Here is a 20,554-nt window from a genome sequence, read left to right as displayed (position 1 = left end):
CCTGCTTTTCAGCCAAGACATTACCCTGACCACCAATTTGAGTGGTGAACGCTTATGAGACCTTCCTGTTAGTTCAGGGGTCCCTTTAACAAGGTGAGCGGTTTGACTGACAAGAGGGGGAGCACGGATTTAAGAGCACTGTGGATTTGCATGAAGCACCCTGCACCATCGTTGACACATAGTGTTCATTTACGGACATTTAATATAGATTGAGATTCTAGCGCTGCACTATTTTTTGTATTGTACCACGTGAAAGGATTTATATATTTGCCTTTAGTGTTCAGCAGCTTTGCTTTGTTTGAGGGTTTTTGCGCTGACTGTTCTTCTCTTTGAAAATTTACTGTTTGGTTAATATATTTCGGTCTAGCAGCATTAATTATGGATATCTTTCAATATATTGAAAAAAGAGAAATTAAATTAGGAGAGATTTTCACCAGTAATCATAATTCTGAGGAATCTAATGCTTTATCCATGGGATTCAGAAAACTTGGTTATTTATTTGAGAAAAAAATTAAAACATGGTGGGACATTGTCTCATTTGAACAATACCTCACAGCCAAGCTGATCCCGAGGAGACTCAGATGGGAAGTACCTCCCAATGATGGCCTCATGGATGAGCATTCGATGAAAGAATGGGAATTTTTTTTCACCGGTAAGGGTCTTGAGCTGATCGAGTTCCTTCTAGCACGTAAACGACGTAAGATGACTCTACTGGAAACTCAGATCACCGAACTTAAAAGCTCTATTGAGTCCCATAAGGAATCTGAAGAGTTTATTAGACTCGCAGCCGAGTTAAAAAATAAGCTAGTTAAATGGGATTATGAGACCCAAAATAAAAAGAAAAAGAAATACTTAAGAGATTTTGAGGATTTTGGGAAAGGGAAAATTTATAAATGGCAAATTAAGCCAGGTGATCCATTAACAGCTCCTTCACAAACAGCACCTATTAACAGAGAGCCCCCCATACTCCTTTTCTTACTCAAGAGAATGATGGAGGGAATTGTGATCAGTTTGACTACAATAATCATGCCACCCCTGCCAATTCCAATCATTATAGACTTGTACACAACAAGAGAGGTAAGAATAAGAAAGGAAGGGGGTCAAGGAGGGAGGTTTATGAATCACCATATAGACAGTATCCCTGGAACCCCCCACATACAAATGATGCTATTTATCAACAAGAAACTTATTACCATGAGAATGGGCAGAATTGGAGTTATAATGAGAACCAGTATTCTAACTATTCTCGGAACATTCCCCCTAATAGAGGAAGAGGGTTTCAACATGTCAGGAATCCCATTCCTACCCAGAATAGGTTTACACCCTTACAGAATTTTGGACCCAGGAGGGGAGTGGATTTTCACAGGTCCCCACATGGAATGGAGAGGGGGATCCCTTTTGCCCCACCCAATCCGGGAGGGAGGGTGAATACGGGTCTGCCCCTTGTAAACACAGACAGCGGAGTAAGGAAAAGAAAAAACTGAGAGGAAGGAGAGGAGGAAGGAGAACTCAAAAGAGTCAAACCTCGGTAGGAGCGGGTATTTATAACCTTAGCGGCTCTTCCCTAACTGAGGATGAGATCAAGGTTTTAGATAAGGGCCTGAAATATGCCCCTACCCGCAACTTAAATAAATTCCAAACCTACATCAGTTTGCAAAAATTTATGAGGACCCTCAATATCAAGAAATACCACCTTTCGAATGCAATAGTGCGAAATTCAACCGATATTCAGAAATCGTCGATTACGCACTCTACTCTCCGCAATAAATCTGTCTTCAACCCCCCCAACCGAGATAATAAACATATGGAGGTGTTTAGGAATATGGTTAACAAAGATTTGGATGCACTCAAAGTCCGGAAAGTTAACGATCCTTTACATATTAAAAGAGGAATTGAGTCTTTGACAGAACGTAAAGACCTGGTAATACGCCCAGCCAACAAGGGAGGGGGTTTGGTTGTCTTAAGTAAAACATATTACAACAATGAAATGGAAAATATGCTGGCTGATCATAATACTTATGTTTTACTTACTAAGGACCCGATGCTCCAATACAAAGAGGAGTTACACTACCTTATAGCAAGAGGAAAACACATTGGTGTCCTTAGCTTAAAAGAAGCTTCGTATTTGGATCCTTTTTTTTGCCGTACTCCTATTATCTATTTTTTGCCTAAAATACATAAAAACAGTACCCACCCCCCTGGTCGTCCCATAGTCAACGGGATTTACTCAGTCTCTTCTAGACTGGGTCAGTATATAGACCATTTCCTACAGCCTATGGTCATGAAAACCCGTTCTTTTGTAAAAGATACTAAACATATTATCCACATTTTAGAGTCTCTCCCACTTACATCTTCATGTGTATTAATCACAGCGGACGTCAGTTCCCTATACACGATCATTAGCCACGAAGATGCGTTAACTTCAGTACAGTGGGCATTTGGATCAGCTGATCTGACAAAAAGACAAAAAAACTTTATCTTGGATTGTTTAAGATTTTGTTTAGCCAAAAATTATTTTTGGTACAATAGACGGTTTTTTCTCCAAACAAGGGGAGTGGCAATGGGGGCTCATTTTGCTCCCAGTGTTGCCAACCTATTCATGGCACACTGGGAGGAAGAAGTGATCTATAAGAACACACCCCCTGAACTCATCTGTTACCAACGATACATCGATGATATCATTATGATTTGGAACGGTGACCGATCGAACCTAGACATCTTCATGAAAAAATTGGATGAGAACAATAGAAATATCGTTCTCTCCTGGAATGTGGGTATCGATCATGTCACGTATCTAGATCTTGATATCTATCTAAAAGATAACGGGTTAGAATTAAGAAATCACTTCAAACCCACTGACCGTAATGCGTACATCCCCCTCGGAAGTTGCCACCATTTACAATGGTTATGCAACATTCCCAAGGGGCAATTTGTACGCATTAGGCAGAATTGTACACATGAACAGGAGTATCTTGCACAGTCTGAAGTTTTATCAACACGTTTTGTTCAAAAGGGATACAACAAATCAGACATTACGAAACATATTGAGACTGTTCGCAAGATGGATAGAACCACACTTGTTTCCAATGGTCCTAGGGTTAAACAAGATAAAACAGGGAATATAAGGATTGTTTTGGACTATAATGTGCAATACAAGAAATTCGAAAAGATCATTCGTAGATACTGGCCCATTTTAAAGCAAGATAAAACTCTCGGCCCTGTTCTTCCTGAACGCCCCCAGTTTGTTTACAAAAGGGCCCCCTCCCTCAGAGATAAGCTAGCCCCGGGGGTCATTGACCCACCTCTTGCTTCTGAAAATAGGATATCCAACATCCTGACAGGTTTTTATGCATGCGGACGCTGCCCAGCCTGTAAACAAGCTAGGGGGAATATTAAAAAACGTAAAGAATTTACTGCTACAGCAACGAAGAAGATTTATCAGATTAAAGATTTTATCACATGCTCCACGACAGGGGTGGTTTATATTATGGAATGCGAATGCGGCTTACAATACGTGGGAAGAACGTCTCGCCCCTTGCATGTCCGCATCGGTGAACATATTACTAATATTAAAAAAGGATTAGACTCACATAATGTCTCTAAGCACTTTAAAATGTGTCATAAACGCAGTCCCGCCAAATTGAAATTTTGGGGAGTTGAAAAGGTTACACCCCACTGGAGAGGGGGTAACTTTATAAGACAATTGAGCCGCCGGGAGTCTTTCTGGGTGTATGAGACCCATGTGGGAGTACCCACGGGGCTCAATGTTGAGTTCGATTTGAACTGTTTTATTTCTGATAGATAATTTATTTTTATATTAGGGAGGTTTTTATGTATTATACTTTTAAGAATCTGAGATTTACTGATTCGATTAATGTATGATGACTTTGTTGTAAAAGGTGGCTGCAGGGAAGTGTCTTATTAATGTTTTTTATATTAATATATTTTTATATTATTTTATTATATGGTGGGACATTTTTCATTATTATTTTTAATATTTTTGAAATTATACTTTGTTTTTCAGATTTATCCATTTTAATAGTGATGTAATGAGATTATGTCTGCTGATTAAGAAATGTTCAGCACAACGGTGCTGACTGCACTAGCGTCTCATGGATATAGATTTTTTTCTCTTTTTCTTTAGTAGACGCCGCCTAGTATCATTATCCCTTCTCTGCTTACACTTCTTTTCAGCTGCAGAGTGAACGGTATCACGTGACATATTCTCACTCTATCCTAGCTCATTTGGTCTCTTTCTTAACCTAATGAAGGAGGTACCCACTGACGCAGGTGATCACGTGACCGGAAGCCGCGTCATTATGATGACGCGACCGCATCAGTGTGAAGATTCGACCGCGCTGTATATGCACAGTGTGGGACGTTCCTGTCTCTGGAAGGAGGTTTTTTCGACGTGGCTAGTTACATGATCGGACGCCGCGTCATGGTGATGACGCGATCGCGTCACGTTTTATCCTAACATGCCCCTTCCATGTTTAATAGCCAATAGAAGCAGTTAGATCCCCTTCCTGTATATTCAGGAAGGGGGAGTGGTTACAGAGGAGTTAGCCTTGCGGTCCGGCGTCGTGACATCATGACGCCGATCGCTATGGAAACTACCAACAACACTGGAGCTCCTTACACTTCCTACTCCCGAGTTGAGCGTTCTGATTGGACGAGCGCCACTCGGGAGTAATTAGCAACAGATGATCTAATTAGGGGGCTTGTATATTTAATACTGACTAGACCTAAGGATCCATAGAACGCTGAGGAAGTCCTGTCGGACGATACGCGTGCGGATTGGTTTTATCCTGGTTTAGACGCCCCTGCAGCCATCTTATACTGTCATCTGTAATTATTATGCGCCCTAAGCCTAGCACTGGCCATAGTGCTAATTATGTGAGTACCTGTCTTTTAATAAAGGAATCGGTTTTAAAAGTTATACAGAGAGCACTATGTATTTTCTTTGTTTATTCCATGCATACTGAGAAGAAAAGTATTGATCCCTATTAAGGAAGAGGTTCCTGCTTTTCAGCCAAGACATTACCCTGACCACCAATTTGAGTGGTGAACGCTTATGAGACCTTCCTGTTAGTTCAGGGGTCCCTTTAACAAGGTGAGCGGTTTGACTGACAAGAGGGGGAGCACGGATTTAAGAGCACTGTGGATTTGCATGAAGCACCCTGCACCATCGTTGATACATAGTGTTCATTTACGGACATTTAATATAGATTGAGATTCTAGCGCTGCACTATTTTTTGTATTGTACCACGTGAAAGGATTTATATATTTGCCTTTAGTGTTCAGCAGCTTTGCTTTGTTTGAGGGTTTTTGCGCTGACTGTTCTTCTCTTTGAAAATAATCTGCAGTACTGTCATTTTCTGCAAAATGAAGTACAAAATGGCTACCTGGAGTTGTGCTGTACACGGAATGTGTACAGAACACCCCCCAGAAACATATTTTCCTGCTTGTGTGATTGGCTTACTGATTTTCCCAGAAGTCTGCACTAAGATACATGTCAGATATCAGACATCCCCTGAACAAAAATGTATTTTTTTGGTGAGATACTCCCAATAGGAAATTACATCTAAAGGAATGCAGACCCTACAATTTTCCTCATTAGAGCCCTGCAGGTGCAGCAGCTGATTGAAAATTGTGAAACCACTCCTATTAGATACACTTACCACATGGACAAACACACAGGGATTTCTTCAGAATAACAAACGGTAAAAATCTGCAACAAAGTTTGTTAAAACCCTTGCAATGCACAGAGACCACCCAGAGGGGAATGTTTTTTTCTCAACAAAAGTGGAGTTATGCTTTAACCACTCACCGCCAAATCACGTACCTGTACGCCATTGGCTTCAATCAGTCACAAGCCGGGCACTTACCCCATCTATTGTGTGGGCAGTGCTTCCCTCCAGGCGACGGCTTCTGCCATGTGTCTCTATCCTCCTCCTCCTAGGCCAATTGGAATGCTTCTCCTTTTGCCTAATCGGACCCGCTTCCTGATTGGCCCGGGAGGAAAATCAGTGTGACAATAGTGTTCTGCGCCTGGGCCCACCCTTTTTTGTAGCCTATTAGAGCCTCTGGCTCTAGTCACGTGCTTAAAAAAAAAACCCTGATTGGAATCCATGCGTCCGGCACCCTGCATGTAGATTAGGGGGCTGGACGCATGGATAGGGAGGGCAGCGCCCATGCGTTCTGCATTACGGACCACCACTGGGTCAGTATATTATAGCCTGGCAGTACTAGGAGGCAGAATGATGGCAGAATTACACTGGCTTACTGCTCAAATTTCAGCTGGCATTTTTTAATCGACTTTTGTCAAAGGAGCCTGTTGGAGAATTCTCAGCCCACAGGCTGAACAAAAGTATTGTATTAGTGTATAGCCAGCCTTAGTCCTCATTAGCTCTGCATTCTGAGGAGCTGGGAAAATAGAATAAACCAAAGAGAGAAATCAGGAAGGAGAGGCAACAGCTGAATTACGGTATTTATTGGCGTATAACACGTACATTCATTTTAAGAGGGAAGTTTCAGGAAAAAAACTTAAATTTTTAATAAGGAACTTTGAAGCAAAGTAAGGGTCAGTGCCCATCTGCAGCCTCACCATTGCCATCAATGCAGCCTGATCTATGCCTATCTGCAGCCTCACAACTGCCATCAATGCAGCCTCTTCAGTACACATCAATGCAGCCTCACAAGTGCCATCAATGCAGCATCCTCACCATTGCCATCAATGCAGTGGCCTTACCATTGCCTTCAATGCAGCGGCCTCACCATTGCCATCAATGTAGCAACCTCACCACTGTCATCAATGCAGCAGCCTCACCATTGCCTTCAATGCAGCAACCTCAACATTGCCATCAGTGCAGCCTGATCGATGCCCATCTGCAGCCTAGAGGGGACAGGGAGGGGGGCGGGACGAGCGCCGACAGATTACATACAGTGAGAATCTCCTATGATAAACAGAACAGTGGTCCAATGGCGGCCCAGGAGACTGGACTTCCTATTACAGAGGCCGCCAAGTTAATAGGAGATTCTCACTGTATGTAATCTGACGGGACTCGTCCCACCCCCCTCCCTGTCCCTTCCGAGGCAGCTAAAATTGAAGTATCGGCGTAAAACACACACACACTCTTTGCACCCAATTTTCAGGGTGAAAAAGTGCGTGTTATCCGCCAACAAATACAGTATCTCACATTGCTTTCTTTCCATTTTTACAAACGTATGCGCTATTTCACATTTCTTTATTCTAATCTTTTACTGCTGACAAGGTAACAGGAAAATGTAATGGTGAGCATAGCTGAAAGAGACCTCAGGCAGGTCTTAAACATCACTTTTCAAAAATACACAAAACATCACTTAAAAAAAAATCACAACTTGTCATTCACATCTATGTAGGTATTCTTCATTCTTTCCAGCAGCAGTAGAGTTCTTTTAGATTTTATACAGCAATGAAAGATCTGCCACATCCATATAGCTGTGTTCTCTTACCTCTTATCCAGTAGAGTCAGCTGTACATCTTAGCTGTTCAATAAGTTAGCTAAGTCGGGGAAATTTTTTTACATGTTCAGTTACAAATCTTCTCATTTCTTTCGGCCACTGGGGAACTTATCCACATCTTATAAGCTGCAAGAAAGTTCTTTTAAGTATTTTACTTTTACATTTTCTCTGGCCATAGGAGAGTTCTTTCCAGTATGCTCTTTGACAATACATTCAGCTCTGTTACAATGAACTGTGCTCTGGCAATGTACAATTTACATATGTATGTGTTCTTTCACACCTTACATGGGTAAGCATGTTCATGTCATTCTTTACATGCAAAGTCTGGAACGCATTAGTAGTTTTTTTTTGTTCAACCCAGCAGGGCTGAACAAAAAAAAACCTGACAGCTCAGCCACTGGCTGAAAGTTCTGATATGGAGCCGATCGGCCAACCTTTTTTCGGTCATGCCCCTTCAACAGTGGCCCACAGAACGGCCAGCTTTTGTCGGACCGACTCCAATACACATGGGCTGGATGCCGCCCCAAATTCGGCCGTGTGTACTAGGCTTTAGTGAACTTACACTTTTTATTGATCAGTGAACCAGCCTCATTTGATACAGGCACGCTCCCAGCGCAGTTACCGGTGCCTATTGGAAAACTCCTGATTGCTACTTGTGATCAGGAGCTTACCGATCACGTGACCACTGTGACAGCCAATCACGGCGGTCACATGATCATAAACCCCGCCCCTGTCTCCCAGGAGGAGGGACTCTTCTGGGGGCACCTAATGTAAGGAGAGACTCTACTGGGGGCACCTGGTGTAAGGAGGGACTCCGCTGGGGGCACCTGATGTAAGGAGGGACTCTACTAGGGGCACCTGATGTAAGGAGGGACTCTACTGGGGGCATCTGATGTAAGGAGGGACTCTGCTGGGGGCACCTGATGTAAGGAGGGACTCTGCTGGGGGCACCTGATGTAAGGAGGGACTCTGCTGGGGGCACCTGATGTAAGGAGGGACTCTGCTGGGGGCACCTGATGTAAGGAGGGACTTTGCTGGGGGCACCTGATGTAAGGAGGGACTCTACTGGGGGCACCTGATGTAAGGAGGGACTCTACTGGGGGCACCTGATGTAAGGAGGGACTCTACTGGGAATGCCTGTTGTAAGGAGGGACTTTGCTGGGGACACCTGATGGCATCTGGTGGCAGGGGACAGTGGCAAGTGACACGGTCATATCTCCCACTGATTCTGCATTATGGTGAATTGAACTATTTCATTTTATATTACAATGTAATAATAGAAATAATGTGCTTAAATCATCCTGACACCATATCAACCATTGTGCTGTGCTGTGATGATTGAAGCGCTAACACCAGGTGTTTGGAGTATCTTCATCTGCTGACTGTTAAACTTTATGGAATACACATATTTCTATTGTGGTGTAGGATCTGGGCCTGCTGTCCCTCCATCCCTCATTCCTTTATTCTCTCTCCTTCCCTCCCTATCTCTTTCTCTCTCCCTCTCTCTTTCTCCCTCTATCCCTCGTTCATCTAACCAAACCCCCTTAAGCCACGCCTAATATCTAGTTTAAACCATGCCCATTTTTCACAATTTTCTTTCCCGCTACCTCTACAAATGAATGCACTTCCCCCTAATTATAATAAGACTCTGCCTACAGACAAAAAAGTGTCCCTATACATTTTTTTTACAATGTTGGCAACTATGGACTTCTGTACACTGCGGAGAGCAACATAGTTCTTGACAGTGGCTGTTGACTTGCTTGTATAATCAGGACTTTCTCGTACCAATGTGCTTATAATGCAGTTGTGTTGTATTTATTTTATGTTTGTTTGCTCTTTACTTTTTGAGAAAACAATCTCAGAAGAATGGTTTTCACCATTCTACATACACAATGCAAACCTCATTTATGTTCTGACCTGCAGATGTCCAGACCTTAGGATACACGGGTCCCCATTTGTGTACATTGTTCCTTGTAATTCATAATGTTAAGTGCATCGAAATATTGGGCTCACGTTAATTAACAAGTTTCTTTTTTTAATGTAAATAATGTAATATAACTAATTATTTAAGCTTGTGAAACCTTAAAGATTACTTTAAAGTAATGTAGCCCTATTTGAACTGAACAATATAAATTTTAACAATACTGGAAATGTATTGTAAAACATGGAAATTAAATTAACCTAATATTTTCAACAGAAAAAAATAAATATACACTATATTGCCAAAAGTATTGGGACGCCTAACTTTAATGGCACCCCAGTCTTAGGGCCAGTTCACACCACAGAAATGCAAGCCGCATGCGTTCCAGGTGCATTTTTGTAGCGTTTTACAGCATTCCAGTACAGTCCAGTGCAGGAAAAATGCAGCACGTTCTACTTTTTTTCTGGAACTGGAACACACTGGAACTGCAAGCACTGGTATGACCTATGCTAATGAAAACCATATAACCTACTTTCCATGCATTTTTGATGCAGAACAAAAAGGAACTGGACTGCATGTGGTGTGAACTAGACCTTAGTCCGTAGGGTTCAATATTAAGTTGGCCCACCCTTTGCAGCTATAACTCTTAACTCTTCTGGAAAGGCTGTCCACAAGGTTTAGGAGTGTGTCTATGAGAATATTTGACCATTCTTCCAGAAGCGCATTTGTGAGGTCAGACACTGATGTGGACGAGAAGGCCTGGCTCGCAGTCTCTGCTCTAATTTATCCCAAAGGTGTTCTATCGTGTTGAGGTCAGGACTCTGTGCAGGCCAGTCAAGTTCCGCCACCCCAAACTCGCTCATCCATGTCTTTATGGACATTGCTTTGTGCACTGGTCCAAATCATTTGGTGGAGAGGGGGTTATTGTGTGAGGTTGTTTTTTCAGGGGTTGGGCTTGGCCCCTGAGTTCCAATGAAGGGAACTCTTAAGATGCCAGCATACCAAGACATTTTGGACAATTTAATGCTCCCAAATTTGTGGGAACAATTTGGGGATGGCCCCTTTCCTGTTCCAACATGACTGCGCACCAGTGTACAAAGCAAGGTCCATAAAGACATGGATGAGCGAGTTTGGGGTGGAGGAAGTTGACTGGTCTGCACAGAGTCCTGACCTCAACCTGATAGAACACCTTCGGGCTGAAAGGATGGGCCACTTCAATATTGAACTCTATGAACTAAGGCTGGCCATACAGTATACAATTTTCTTCTACAACTTTCCTTTAGATTTACCAAAACCATATAATATGAGGTCACGTCTAAACACTTTCACTTTTGTATGCAATCAGGCAGGCCCTTCCACTACATAGTTGAAGGTAAATCTAAAGGAAATTGAACAAGAAAATTGTACAATGTATAGCCAGCTTAAGACGGGGATGCCATTAAAGTTCATGTGCATATAAAGGCAGACGTCACAATACTTTTGGCAATAAAGTGTATGTGCCTACAGTTCAGCTTTAACATATCTTCTTCTTCTGTGTCCACACCGTAAGCCTCTACGTCTTTCTACACTTACTCTTTCCTCCAATTTAATGCTGACTTTTTGTCCACATTACCAGACTCGTGATATTTTTTGCTAAAGCTCCACTCCAGGGAAATATAAAAGACTAAAATCAATGGAGCCTAGTATTCACTAATAAAACATTTAAAGTATGTTAATACAACTTGTGATTTGGCACCAGCCTCTTGCACTCTACTATACAGCCGTGTATTTTGCTGTCTGACTGGAATTCAGCTTTAAGTGTCTGGTAATTGGTATTTCTGAAAGGTCAGTTTCCAAATCAAAACATTTTTACATTATGCTCAAGGTTGTTACAATTGCATTATTTTTACTCTACTGGGACCATTCAAATCAATCTCACTTATTACGTTTATAGCTATACTTACTGATTTCATGTGTCCATTCAATGCCTAATTTGTGCGTTGCAATACTGACTTTTCAGCACCTACAGTTTACACACAAACCTTCTTTATGAAAAAAAAGACATTAAATAAATTGTTAGGCAAAAAAATCACTGCTGTTGGAGTTTTACAGTTTTTCTTTAATTTTTTTCAATAATATTCATATTTATTTTTTTTTTCATAAAAATCACAGGTATTGAAATCAGGAGAAGATACAGAGGTCAAAGTTCAGTTTCAGAGTCAGTTGGCCTCGCATTCCTTCAGCTTTTCCTGTTTTTGACTGGGGATTTGTATTTTCCTTTTCTATTATTGTATTCGCCCAATTCTATCCTTCTGCCCCTCCCCCCATATCAACAACTGAATAGTTGGTATGAAACAGGTGGGCTTTCTGCAATCTGGGGGAGTTTTGAGGGTTAAACTCACAAGGTTAAAAGTGCAAAGGTCATTCTCCAAACATACAAAGTCCATGGATCAAAAAGTACAGACTACGGAATTCCTGTTACCATTGCTTTCCCTCCAGAGCTTTCCCTCCAGAGTTATACAGCTTGTCCAGTAAGGGCTTAACAGAAAAGGTGGAATAAGAACAGGCTCCGTGCAATCCACTACCTGCTCCTATTACCCCATTCTTTCTTTTCCCCCACTGATCAACCAATATCATATCATCTTCATGTTAAACTTGCGAGGAGCATCTGCAGTAGAGAGTCCAGCATCAGACTTTCGCGGAACATATTCTATCTCAATGTTATGTTTAGTGTTTCCTTTTCCTCTGCTCCAAAGAAATAGTAAAACCAAGCAAAACAGGACCACCCCCAAAAAGGATATGAATCCCATAGTGGTGGCAATTATAAGAGTTTTAATATCAAACGGGAAAGGGACAGTTGCACGAGTGCTGTTGACATCGCTTTCATTCGGCTGGTTTGAGATGAAGGCAAAGGTCTTGTTGGGTTGGTGAGGCCAGTCAGGTGAGTAACTGCGCACATGAAGATGGGCCAGTGAAGTATCATTACCAGCTGCATTGCTTGCCACACAATGATAAGTCCCATTATCTTGAATCTGGGCATAACGTACTTCCAAAGTTCCATCTGGAAACACAGCCAGCCTACCGTTACTTTTGCTGGTGATGAAAGTCTTCCGTGGGGATTGCCACAGTATAGTAGGTGGTGGATCTCCATCAGCACGGCAAAAAAAGTGTACTGTATGCCCTTCGTCTACATGGACAACTTGGGGACTTCGATCCTGGATGCGTGCTTTTCGGCATGAAAAATAAGTTGGCTGCAGCACATCAGGGAAATCTTTGAACTCCTTTCCCTGCACATATTCTGGACTGGAACAGGATGGCTGCTGTCTATTGAAGTTGAGACGCCAGCGTCGCCGGAAGATCCACATTAAACGGCAGTCACAAGCCAGTGGGTTATGATCCAAAATTAACGTTTCCAGATTGCCTACAGAGTGAAAAGAAGATTCTTCCAGTGTACTTAGGAGATTGGAGGAAACATTTAGTACACGTAAATGGTTTAGACCACGGAACGCATAGGGTTCCACAACAGAAAGCTGACCACCTACCAGGTGGAACTCCTGAAGTCTAAGCAACTCATGCAACATAGATCCCTCCACAGATGTGATTGGATTGTATGAAAGGTTAAGAAAGCGAAGATAAACAAGGTGCCTGATTGCCACATATGGTATAACGCTCAGATTGCTGTGTGTAATAGAAAGAGATGTTAAATTTAATCCATAGAGGCTATTTGATGTCATTGTGTCCAAATATGGCCAATGGGCCACTTCTAAACTTTTCAGCCGGAATAGCCTTTTGAAGGAGTAGTCGCGAATTATATTAATGTTAAGGTACCGGAGCCGTAGAGAGATGAGACCATGCAGATGTGACAAAGCCTCTGTGGGCACCACGGTGAGGTTACACTTTTCCAGTGTCAGCTCTTCCAGGCTGTTGAGTCCACGGAAGGCACGATGAGAAATATACACCAAATCATTATCTCCAACTTCCAGAGATTTGAGGTTATAAAGGTCCTGGAACATGTCATCCAGCAATATGACAATTTTGTTTTCACTGATGTCAAGTTGTGTTAGGTTACTGAGTCCTGTGAATACACCTAAAGGAATGAGCTTGAGACGATTACTTCTCAGCCCCAAAGATCGTAGGTTGAAAAGGGCATTGAAGGCGCCAGGTTCAATTAAAGACACTATATTCTCACTGAGCTCCAGCTCCTCCAAGTAAGGAAAGGAAGAGAACTCGTCCTGGTTAAGGGCCTTGATCCTATTTTTGCTGAGGTCCAATAGTCGCGTGTCAGTGGGGATGCCTTCGGGGACGTTGAGGTGACGCTTGCGGTGGCACAAAACAGAACGATCCTGAGGAGAGCATTCGCAACGTTGGGGACAACCTGAGGCCGAGCCAGACAGGAAGGATCCCAGTACAAGCAACAGGATGGGACACAGGCAAGGTGGCAGCGGGAGAATCATACTGGATCGTGGACTCACCTGAGAAGAGATAAAAAAGAAAATAATGTAAACAATTGCTCTGCTTTATTGCATTACAATAACTCTATTGATTTTTTGTGTTTTCCTATAATATGAAGATAAATTACGTTAGATGTCAGCATTTTGTCTGGCTGATTTTCATCTACCAGATCCTCATCATATGGAATAGTTCAACAACAATTTACCAATTGCCCAGTATCTGAGTACCCAATTAAATTGTGGTAAATTGTGTTTTTGGCAGTATTAAAAATCTGAAGGTAATAAAAGGTTAAATAATTTTATTAAATTGAACCTACTCTATAGCTATTTTAATATGTAGGAAACATGCTTAATGTAAAGTGGGTTAATATTGTCTTATTTAATAAAGGTATTCATTAATTTATTAATTTGTTTATTAAATCTGCTAACTACATTATGTCTAGGTGCTGCAGACACAACTAAAGGCTCAGTCAGTAAGTCAAAAGGTCAACAATAAACAAAACTAAACTGCTAGCATCCCAAATATGGCAGCTACCATATAGTTATTCCACCATTACTACCACCATGTTCACTAAGCAATAACTGCACTAAAGGTACATTTTAAAGTTTAAAGCTGAACACCATACTCAAAAACATTCATTTCAATATATTTCTCAATAGCCACAGGGGTTATAAACCCACTTTTAGAACGCCTAGCACTTAAAAATATATTTTCAGTTTTGCAGCTAAATTGGGATAACATCTACTTTGTATGTGTTACACGCCCACATTAACATAGCATAACTTAAGGTGAAAGTCCCATCAAAAGCTAACTAAGCTTAAATCTACTCCCAACTCCACCACTAAGCCCTATGCTAACTATCCTGTAAAGGAAAGATGTGTATACTTACCTATTCTAAAGGTGCTGTGGTCCAATCACATGATCTCCTCAGTGACCGGCTTCAGTGTACAGAAGAGATCACCGTCATCAGCTGCAAAGCCTGAATGTGATGTCACCCATAAGCTTACTATGAGGCATCTGCTGTCAGCTGTCCCTCCTCTACACTGAAACCACTGCTGGGAACCTATCATGTGACTGGACCAGAGTGCCTTTAGAATAGGTAAGTATAGACATCTTTCATTTACGGGGTAGTTAGAATAGACTTTAAATGGAGGTGGGAGTACATTTAAAGGAGTTGCAAAGGCAGAAGAATTTTTATCTTAATGCATTCTATGCATTAAGATAAAAAAAAAAAAAACTTCTGTGTGTAGCAGCCCCCCAAGTACCCCCTAATTATCTACCTGAGCTCCTTCTCTCTAGCAATGTCCATTGGGTGCCCCCGGTAGCAAGCTGCTGGCTGAGCGGAACTCAAAGGAGGGAGGGGCTAGGAGCAGCAAAGAGGGACCCGAGAAGAGGAGGATCCGGGCTGCTCTGTGCAAAACCAACTGCACAGAAGAGGTAAGTATAACATGTTTGTTATTTTAAAAAAAGCCTTTACAATCACTTTAAGCTTATTTTGACTGGACTTCTACTTTAAAAAAAAAAATATTTAAAAATGTAAGCTTATGAGGGTCTGGGCAGCCGTGTTTGCTCATAAATAACCCTGTCGGTACTGCGCAGGCAGATCCTGATTATCCATTGTAACTAGAGTTGACCACTGACTGTCCTAACAAAGGGTAAAGGTGTAGGGCTTTCACTGTATGGTAATGAGGACAGACTCACTATGACATGGTTCAAAAAACTTTGCAGTCAGTTTTTACACCAGCTCCTAAGAAACATCTAAAAGGTAAGAAATAAAAAAAAAAAAATAGAAATGCAGTATGAATGGGAACACATAATCATATAGTGGGTTTTCTCAAATTTGACTGCAATAGTGGAAATACGCATCCTTTCTAAACTACTGCCATAGGGGTTATCTATAAGGATATACACGCCTCCTGCATGTATCTTTACCTGTCAAATGTCTCCCCTCTGTCTGTTATGAGACCTGAAAAACTGCAGATTCTGTGGGTGGGTCTGTTGTCTGGAGCTCGGTGGGTGGAGTCGTGATGTCAGTAGACTCCCCGTCCACCTCTACACTCCCCTTGTCAATATGCATTTTCTCCTGTGTATTTCTAACTGAACTTCTGCTATGATCTATAACATCCAGTGAAAAGACAGAAAAGCAACCACATGACTTCAGCATGCCAAATCATGCTGAGGGGTGGAACAGCCAATCCTTGCAGAGCTGCTGAAGAAAGGAGTGGGGGAGGGAATTAAAAAATAATGCATGTCTTAGGCTGTCACTCACAGCAAGGGGGGGTATTTGACAAAGTTTTTGTCAGTTTGTCAAGATTTCTCTCACTGAACAATAAAAGGGGATTGCTCAGAGATGGATTAACTCTGTGTGGCAAGACTGGGCTCAAATGATAGCAAATCTTATACTCTACAGTATGATTAAAAAAAAAAAAATTCGGGTTTACATCCACTTTAAGCTACTCAACTTGCTGACACCCCCTCAATGGCAATGGTGCTTTGGTAGGGGGCCCTCTATCAAAGCAAACACCCCTCCTCCAATGCACACACATCAGTCCTGAAGGGCATTACATCTGGTATCAGCACACAAGGGGGCATGTTCTCAGCTCCCTTGATATGAGGACACTAGCCCACATGCCTAAGGGTGGGGTCCTATGCTAATTATTTCATAAGAAAAAAAAATTATATACCGGTATATATATATATATATATATATATATATATATATATATATATAAGCTTAGGTCTCTGTGCTGCCTCTCTGATTAATGCCCTCCTTGCCCGGTCCATGAATTTTGGTGTGCGGCCGTCTCTTGGCAGGTTTGCTGTTGTGCCATGTTCTTTACATTTGGTTATGACAGATTTGATGGTGCTCCTAGGGATCACCAAAGATTTGAATATTTTTTTATAACCCTTTGTGGAGGGGACAGGACGGAGCAGGAGACAGCTGACTTGACTCACAAAGGAGGGACACACTATTTCGGCTTTTTGGCATTTTGTTTGGCTTTCTACAGAGTGGTGCACTGAAGCACACAGCAAATGTGAGCAAATGTGAGTGGTTAAGGTTTATTAAAAAATTAATTTATAAAACGTTATCACACTATCAAGTCCCTTTATGTTTTTCACGAATGTGGAAGCAGCAGAACTGAGCAGCCCAGGACTCACCCAGGGGTGGTTCACAAGCGTGTTCTGACTGAACTTATTGTGAGATCACGCGCTCTAAGGTGAGCGTACACACATAAGGGGGAGCACTTGAATGAACACGAGAACACAAGTTTTAACACCAGTACAAGCTGTGAATATTTTTGGAATGAACTTCAATATTTAATGATGTTACTATTTTTTATGAAATTTTGACATTTATTGTGTGTGCACTTAGCACTTTTGATTGCTAGATCACTTTAAATATATAATAATTTTTTTGCACGTATTTAGGTCACTATATTTGATACATGAAGTATTTGATTTTATTTTGTATGAATTTTTTGGAGTTTGCACGAAAACACTTTATATATTTATTTTACCAGCATGGAGGCCCTTTATACATTTCAACACATGTGGTTTATAAGGTTTGTGATGCTGTGATCACACACTCTATGGTAAAAAGACTTTGGGTGTTATTTACTAAAGAAAAATCAACTTTGCACTGCAAGTGCACTTGTAAGTAAAGTCACTGTAGATCCGAGGGGGGACATGAAAGGAAAATTAAAAACAAAATTTTAGCTTGCACATGATTGGATGATAAAATCAGCAGAGCTTCTCCTCATTTCAGATCTACCCCTTAGATTTAGAGTGACTGCACTTCCAAGTGGACTTGCAGTGCAAAGTAGATTTGCCTTTCGTAAATAACCCCCTTTGTTTGCACGTCAACACATTTTCTACTTGTTTGGGTAGCTCGCAAGATTTCTTGGTTTTAGATACACCATAACGTATTAGCTTCTGATAACCCTGACCTTCTATGGTCTTGGGAAGCCTACTGAACAACAACAACACATAAATGAACACTCAACTATTGCTATAGGAAACACAGTATTTCTTAGCAGATTACCATCTCTGTTCTAAAGTTACCTTGTCTATATGCAGCATCTTGGTATGGTACTGCACCTAAATGTGATTCGGCTCCAAACATGAGGCTTCATGCACACTGGCTTAAAAAATGTTGCTTCTACAGGAGTTTTGTGTTTTGCCTGTAGAAGCAGCTCAATGTTATACTATGTGTCCATGCACATTAGAACGATTCCAGGCATATTTTGAGGTCAACGTTTAGAGGCAGGGCAATTCAGGAGTACAATTGCAAGACAGTTGTCACCCTATAACAGGAAATGCCTCAACAAAATGCTTCATGTTAGGATTACCAGACATTATTTTGATGATAGCTGCATGTTTAAAAAGACTGAAGACTATTAAACTATTCCATTAAGCCTATGTGAGATTTAAGTGATTGGGCTTAGATCTACTTTGTATTGTAAAATATTTGGAGTCTAGCTTTAGATAATTTGACAAAAATGATAGAATGGCTATAAAATGGTCACCAGGAGTCTTGAACAAACCACTCGCTCCACCTTATCTTCACATTAGAGATATAAACAAAGACACAACCCCCACGTCCTCTGATATTTCATTGCAGACAGGGTAATTAGACGATTAACGATAATTACAGGCAAGAAAATCTAGTCTGGGAAAAGAAGGATAAATTAACACATTACAGACACAGGAAGCACAGTGTGCTTGTTGGGATCTGCAAGCTGACATAACACTCACAGCTCCTTCCTATCTGCGATACTCTCCGAGTAGGCAGTGTAATTTTGCATTTCAGATAAACGTATGGCGTTTTATTTAATAACAGAGCTATGGTGTGCCCAAAGCAACAAATCCTACTTCAGATTTCAATAGTACACTAAATAGCTACAAAAGCAACATCTGGAGGGCTACAATATGTTATAGCACAGCAAATAATTAGTCTTTGCAATGTCATTTAATCTCTGTGAACATCAATGTTACAGGATAAAGACAGATTTTTTTTCTCCCCTTTATTTAATCTCTATAACTCATATAATTTTCTCAGTGCTATCTACTACTGTCATTTGTACCTCCAGGATAGAAACTATGGTGTACCTTAGGGGCTACTTCTGCATGTACAGTATCTCACAGAAATGAGTACACCCCTCACATTTTTGTAAATATTTTATTATATCTTTTCATGTAACAACACTGAAAAAATTACAGTTTTCTACAATGTAAAGTAGTGAGTGTACAGCTTGTATAACAGTGTAAATTTGCTGTCCCCTCAAAATAACTCAACACATAGCCATTAATATCTAAACCGCTGGCAACAAAAATGAGTACACCCCTAATTGATATATCCAAATTGGGCCCAATAAGCCATTTACCCTCCCTGGTGTCATGTGATTTGTTAGTGTTACAAGGTCTCAGGTGTGAATGGGGAGCAGGTGTGTTAAATTTGGTGTTATCGCTCTCACTCTCTCATACTGGTCACTGGAAGTTCAACATGGCACCTCATGGCACAGAACTCTCAGAGCATCTGAAAAAAAAGAATTGTTGCTCACAATAAAGATGGTCTAGGCTATAGGAAGATTGCCAAGACCATGAAACTGAGCTACAGCACAGTGGCCAAGACCATACAGCGGTTTAACAGGACAGGTTTCACTCAGAACAGGCCTCGCCATGGTCGACCAAAGAAGTTGAGTGCACATGCTCAGCATCATATCCAGAGGTTGTCTTTGGGAAATAGACTTTTGAGGTTTTGAAGTTGAAGGGGTGGGGGGGTCAGAGTGTCAGTGCTCAGACCATACGGTTTATATGACAGTGTGCATAGTTAATAACTGTGAAACAGCCTAAATTAATTTATTATCACAAAAAAGTTCTGACTGATAAAAATGTAATGTTTATACAGATACTGTATTACAAAAAAATCTGACATGCTCATCATAGCCATATCTCTCATAAGACAAATGACCTGTACTTTACAAGTTGCATTACTTTTCTTGCATGGTGGACAATATCTTGGACTAAAATACATTAAAATATATATTTTTAATGTTTGTAGCAAAGTCCCCAGTCCCTTGAGGCCTAATGGTGACCTCCAGAGTTAGGGACAGCTGACATCCTTATGTGTAGAGTGGGTTATAAGGCATGGTGGGTGTAATGCAAGATGAAATGGTGGGCACTAGACACTTTTTGAGTGCAAAGAAATTTATTGTCTCTTGAACAAAACTGTGGGAAAGGGGGTTAGGGCCAGGACACCCTTAAGTAGATGCAATGATAATTGGCGGACTCTGAGACTTCTATAGGAAGACAGCTATACAGGTGAAGGCCTCCAGCCGGACACTACTTCTGTATAGGTAGGATCGCTGTCTCCTATGGCAACAATCTTGTAGCAGTTACTAACGTAATTAAATTCAACTATTGGCAACTCAAACAGTTCTCCACTTACTCCACAATCACTCACTGTGGATCTTCACTCAATGAACTACTAGTCTTTCACTAGACTTCGGATCAAATAGCCACTGGATCCCCTGAGCTCTTCCAATTTTAGCACTCAGTATCTTCCTCAAGTGTCACCCCGCTTCACTGGCTTGGTACTCACAGATACTCTTTGGGCGTCACATCTGCTGACCCGCTAGGTTCCTGGCTTGGCACCCACTGATGCTCCGCAAGCGTCACCTCTGTTGTCCCGCTGGGTCC

The 20,554-nt window shown here is 41.4% G+C and overlaps 1 protein-coding gene across 7 annotated transcripts in view; it reads right to left on the bottom strand.

Annotated features, from left to right (window-relative positions):
• Window positions 1-11,501: 11,501 nt before the first annotated feature.
• Window positions 11,502-20,554, bottom strand: part of LINGO1 (leucine rich repeat and Ig domain containing 1) — a 595,405-nt gene continuing 586,352 nt past the window's right edge. For all 7 annotated transcript variants that reach the window (XM_073619045.1, XM_073619050.1, XM_073619048.1 and 4 more), the window contains one exon: window positions 11,502-13,875. In XM_073619045.1, coding sequence (XP_073475146.1) covers window positions 12,037-13,875 — 1,839 coding nt within the window. In that variant the 3' untranslated portion in view covers window positions 11,502-12,036. The remainder of the gene's footprint in view (window positions 13,876-20,554) is intronic.

The sequence above is a fragment of the Aquarana catesbeiana genome, linkage group LG03, assembly GCF_042186555.1.
Source record: "Aquarana catesbeiana isolate 2022-GZ linkage group LG03, ASM4218655v1, whole genome shotgun sequence".
NCBI lineage: Eukaryota > Metazoa > Chordata > Amphibia > Anura > Ranidae > Aquarana > Aquarana catesbeiana.
This window is presented reverse-complemented; position numbering and strand designations above follow the sequence as displayed.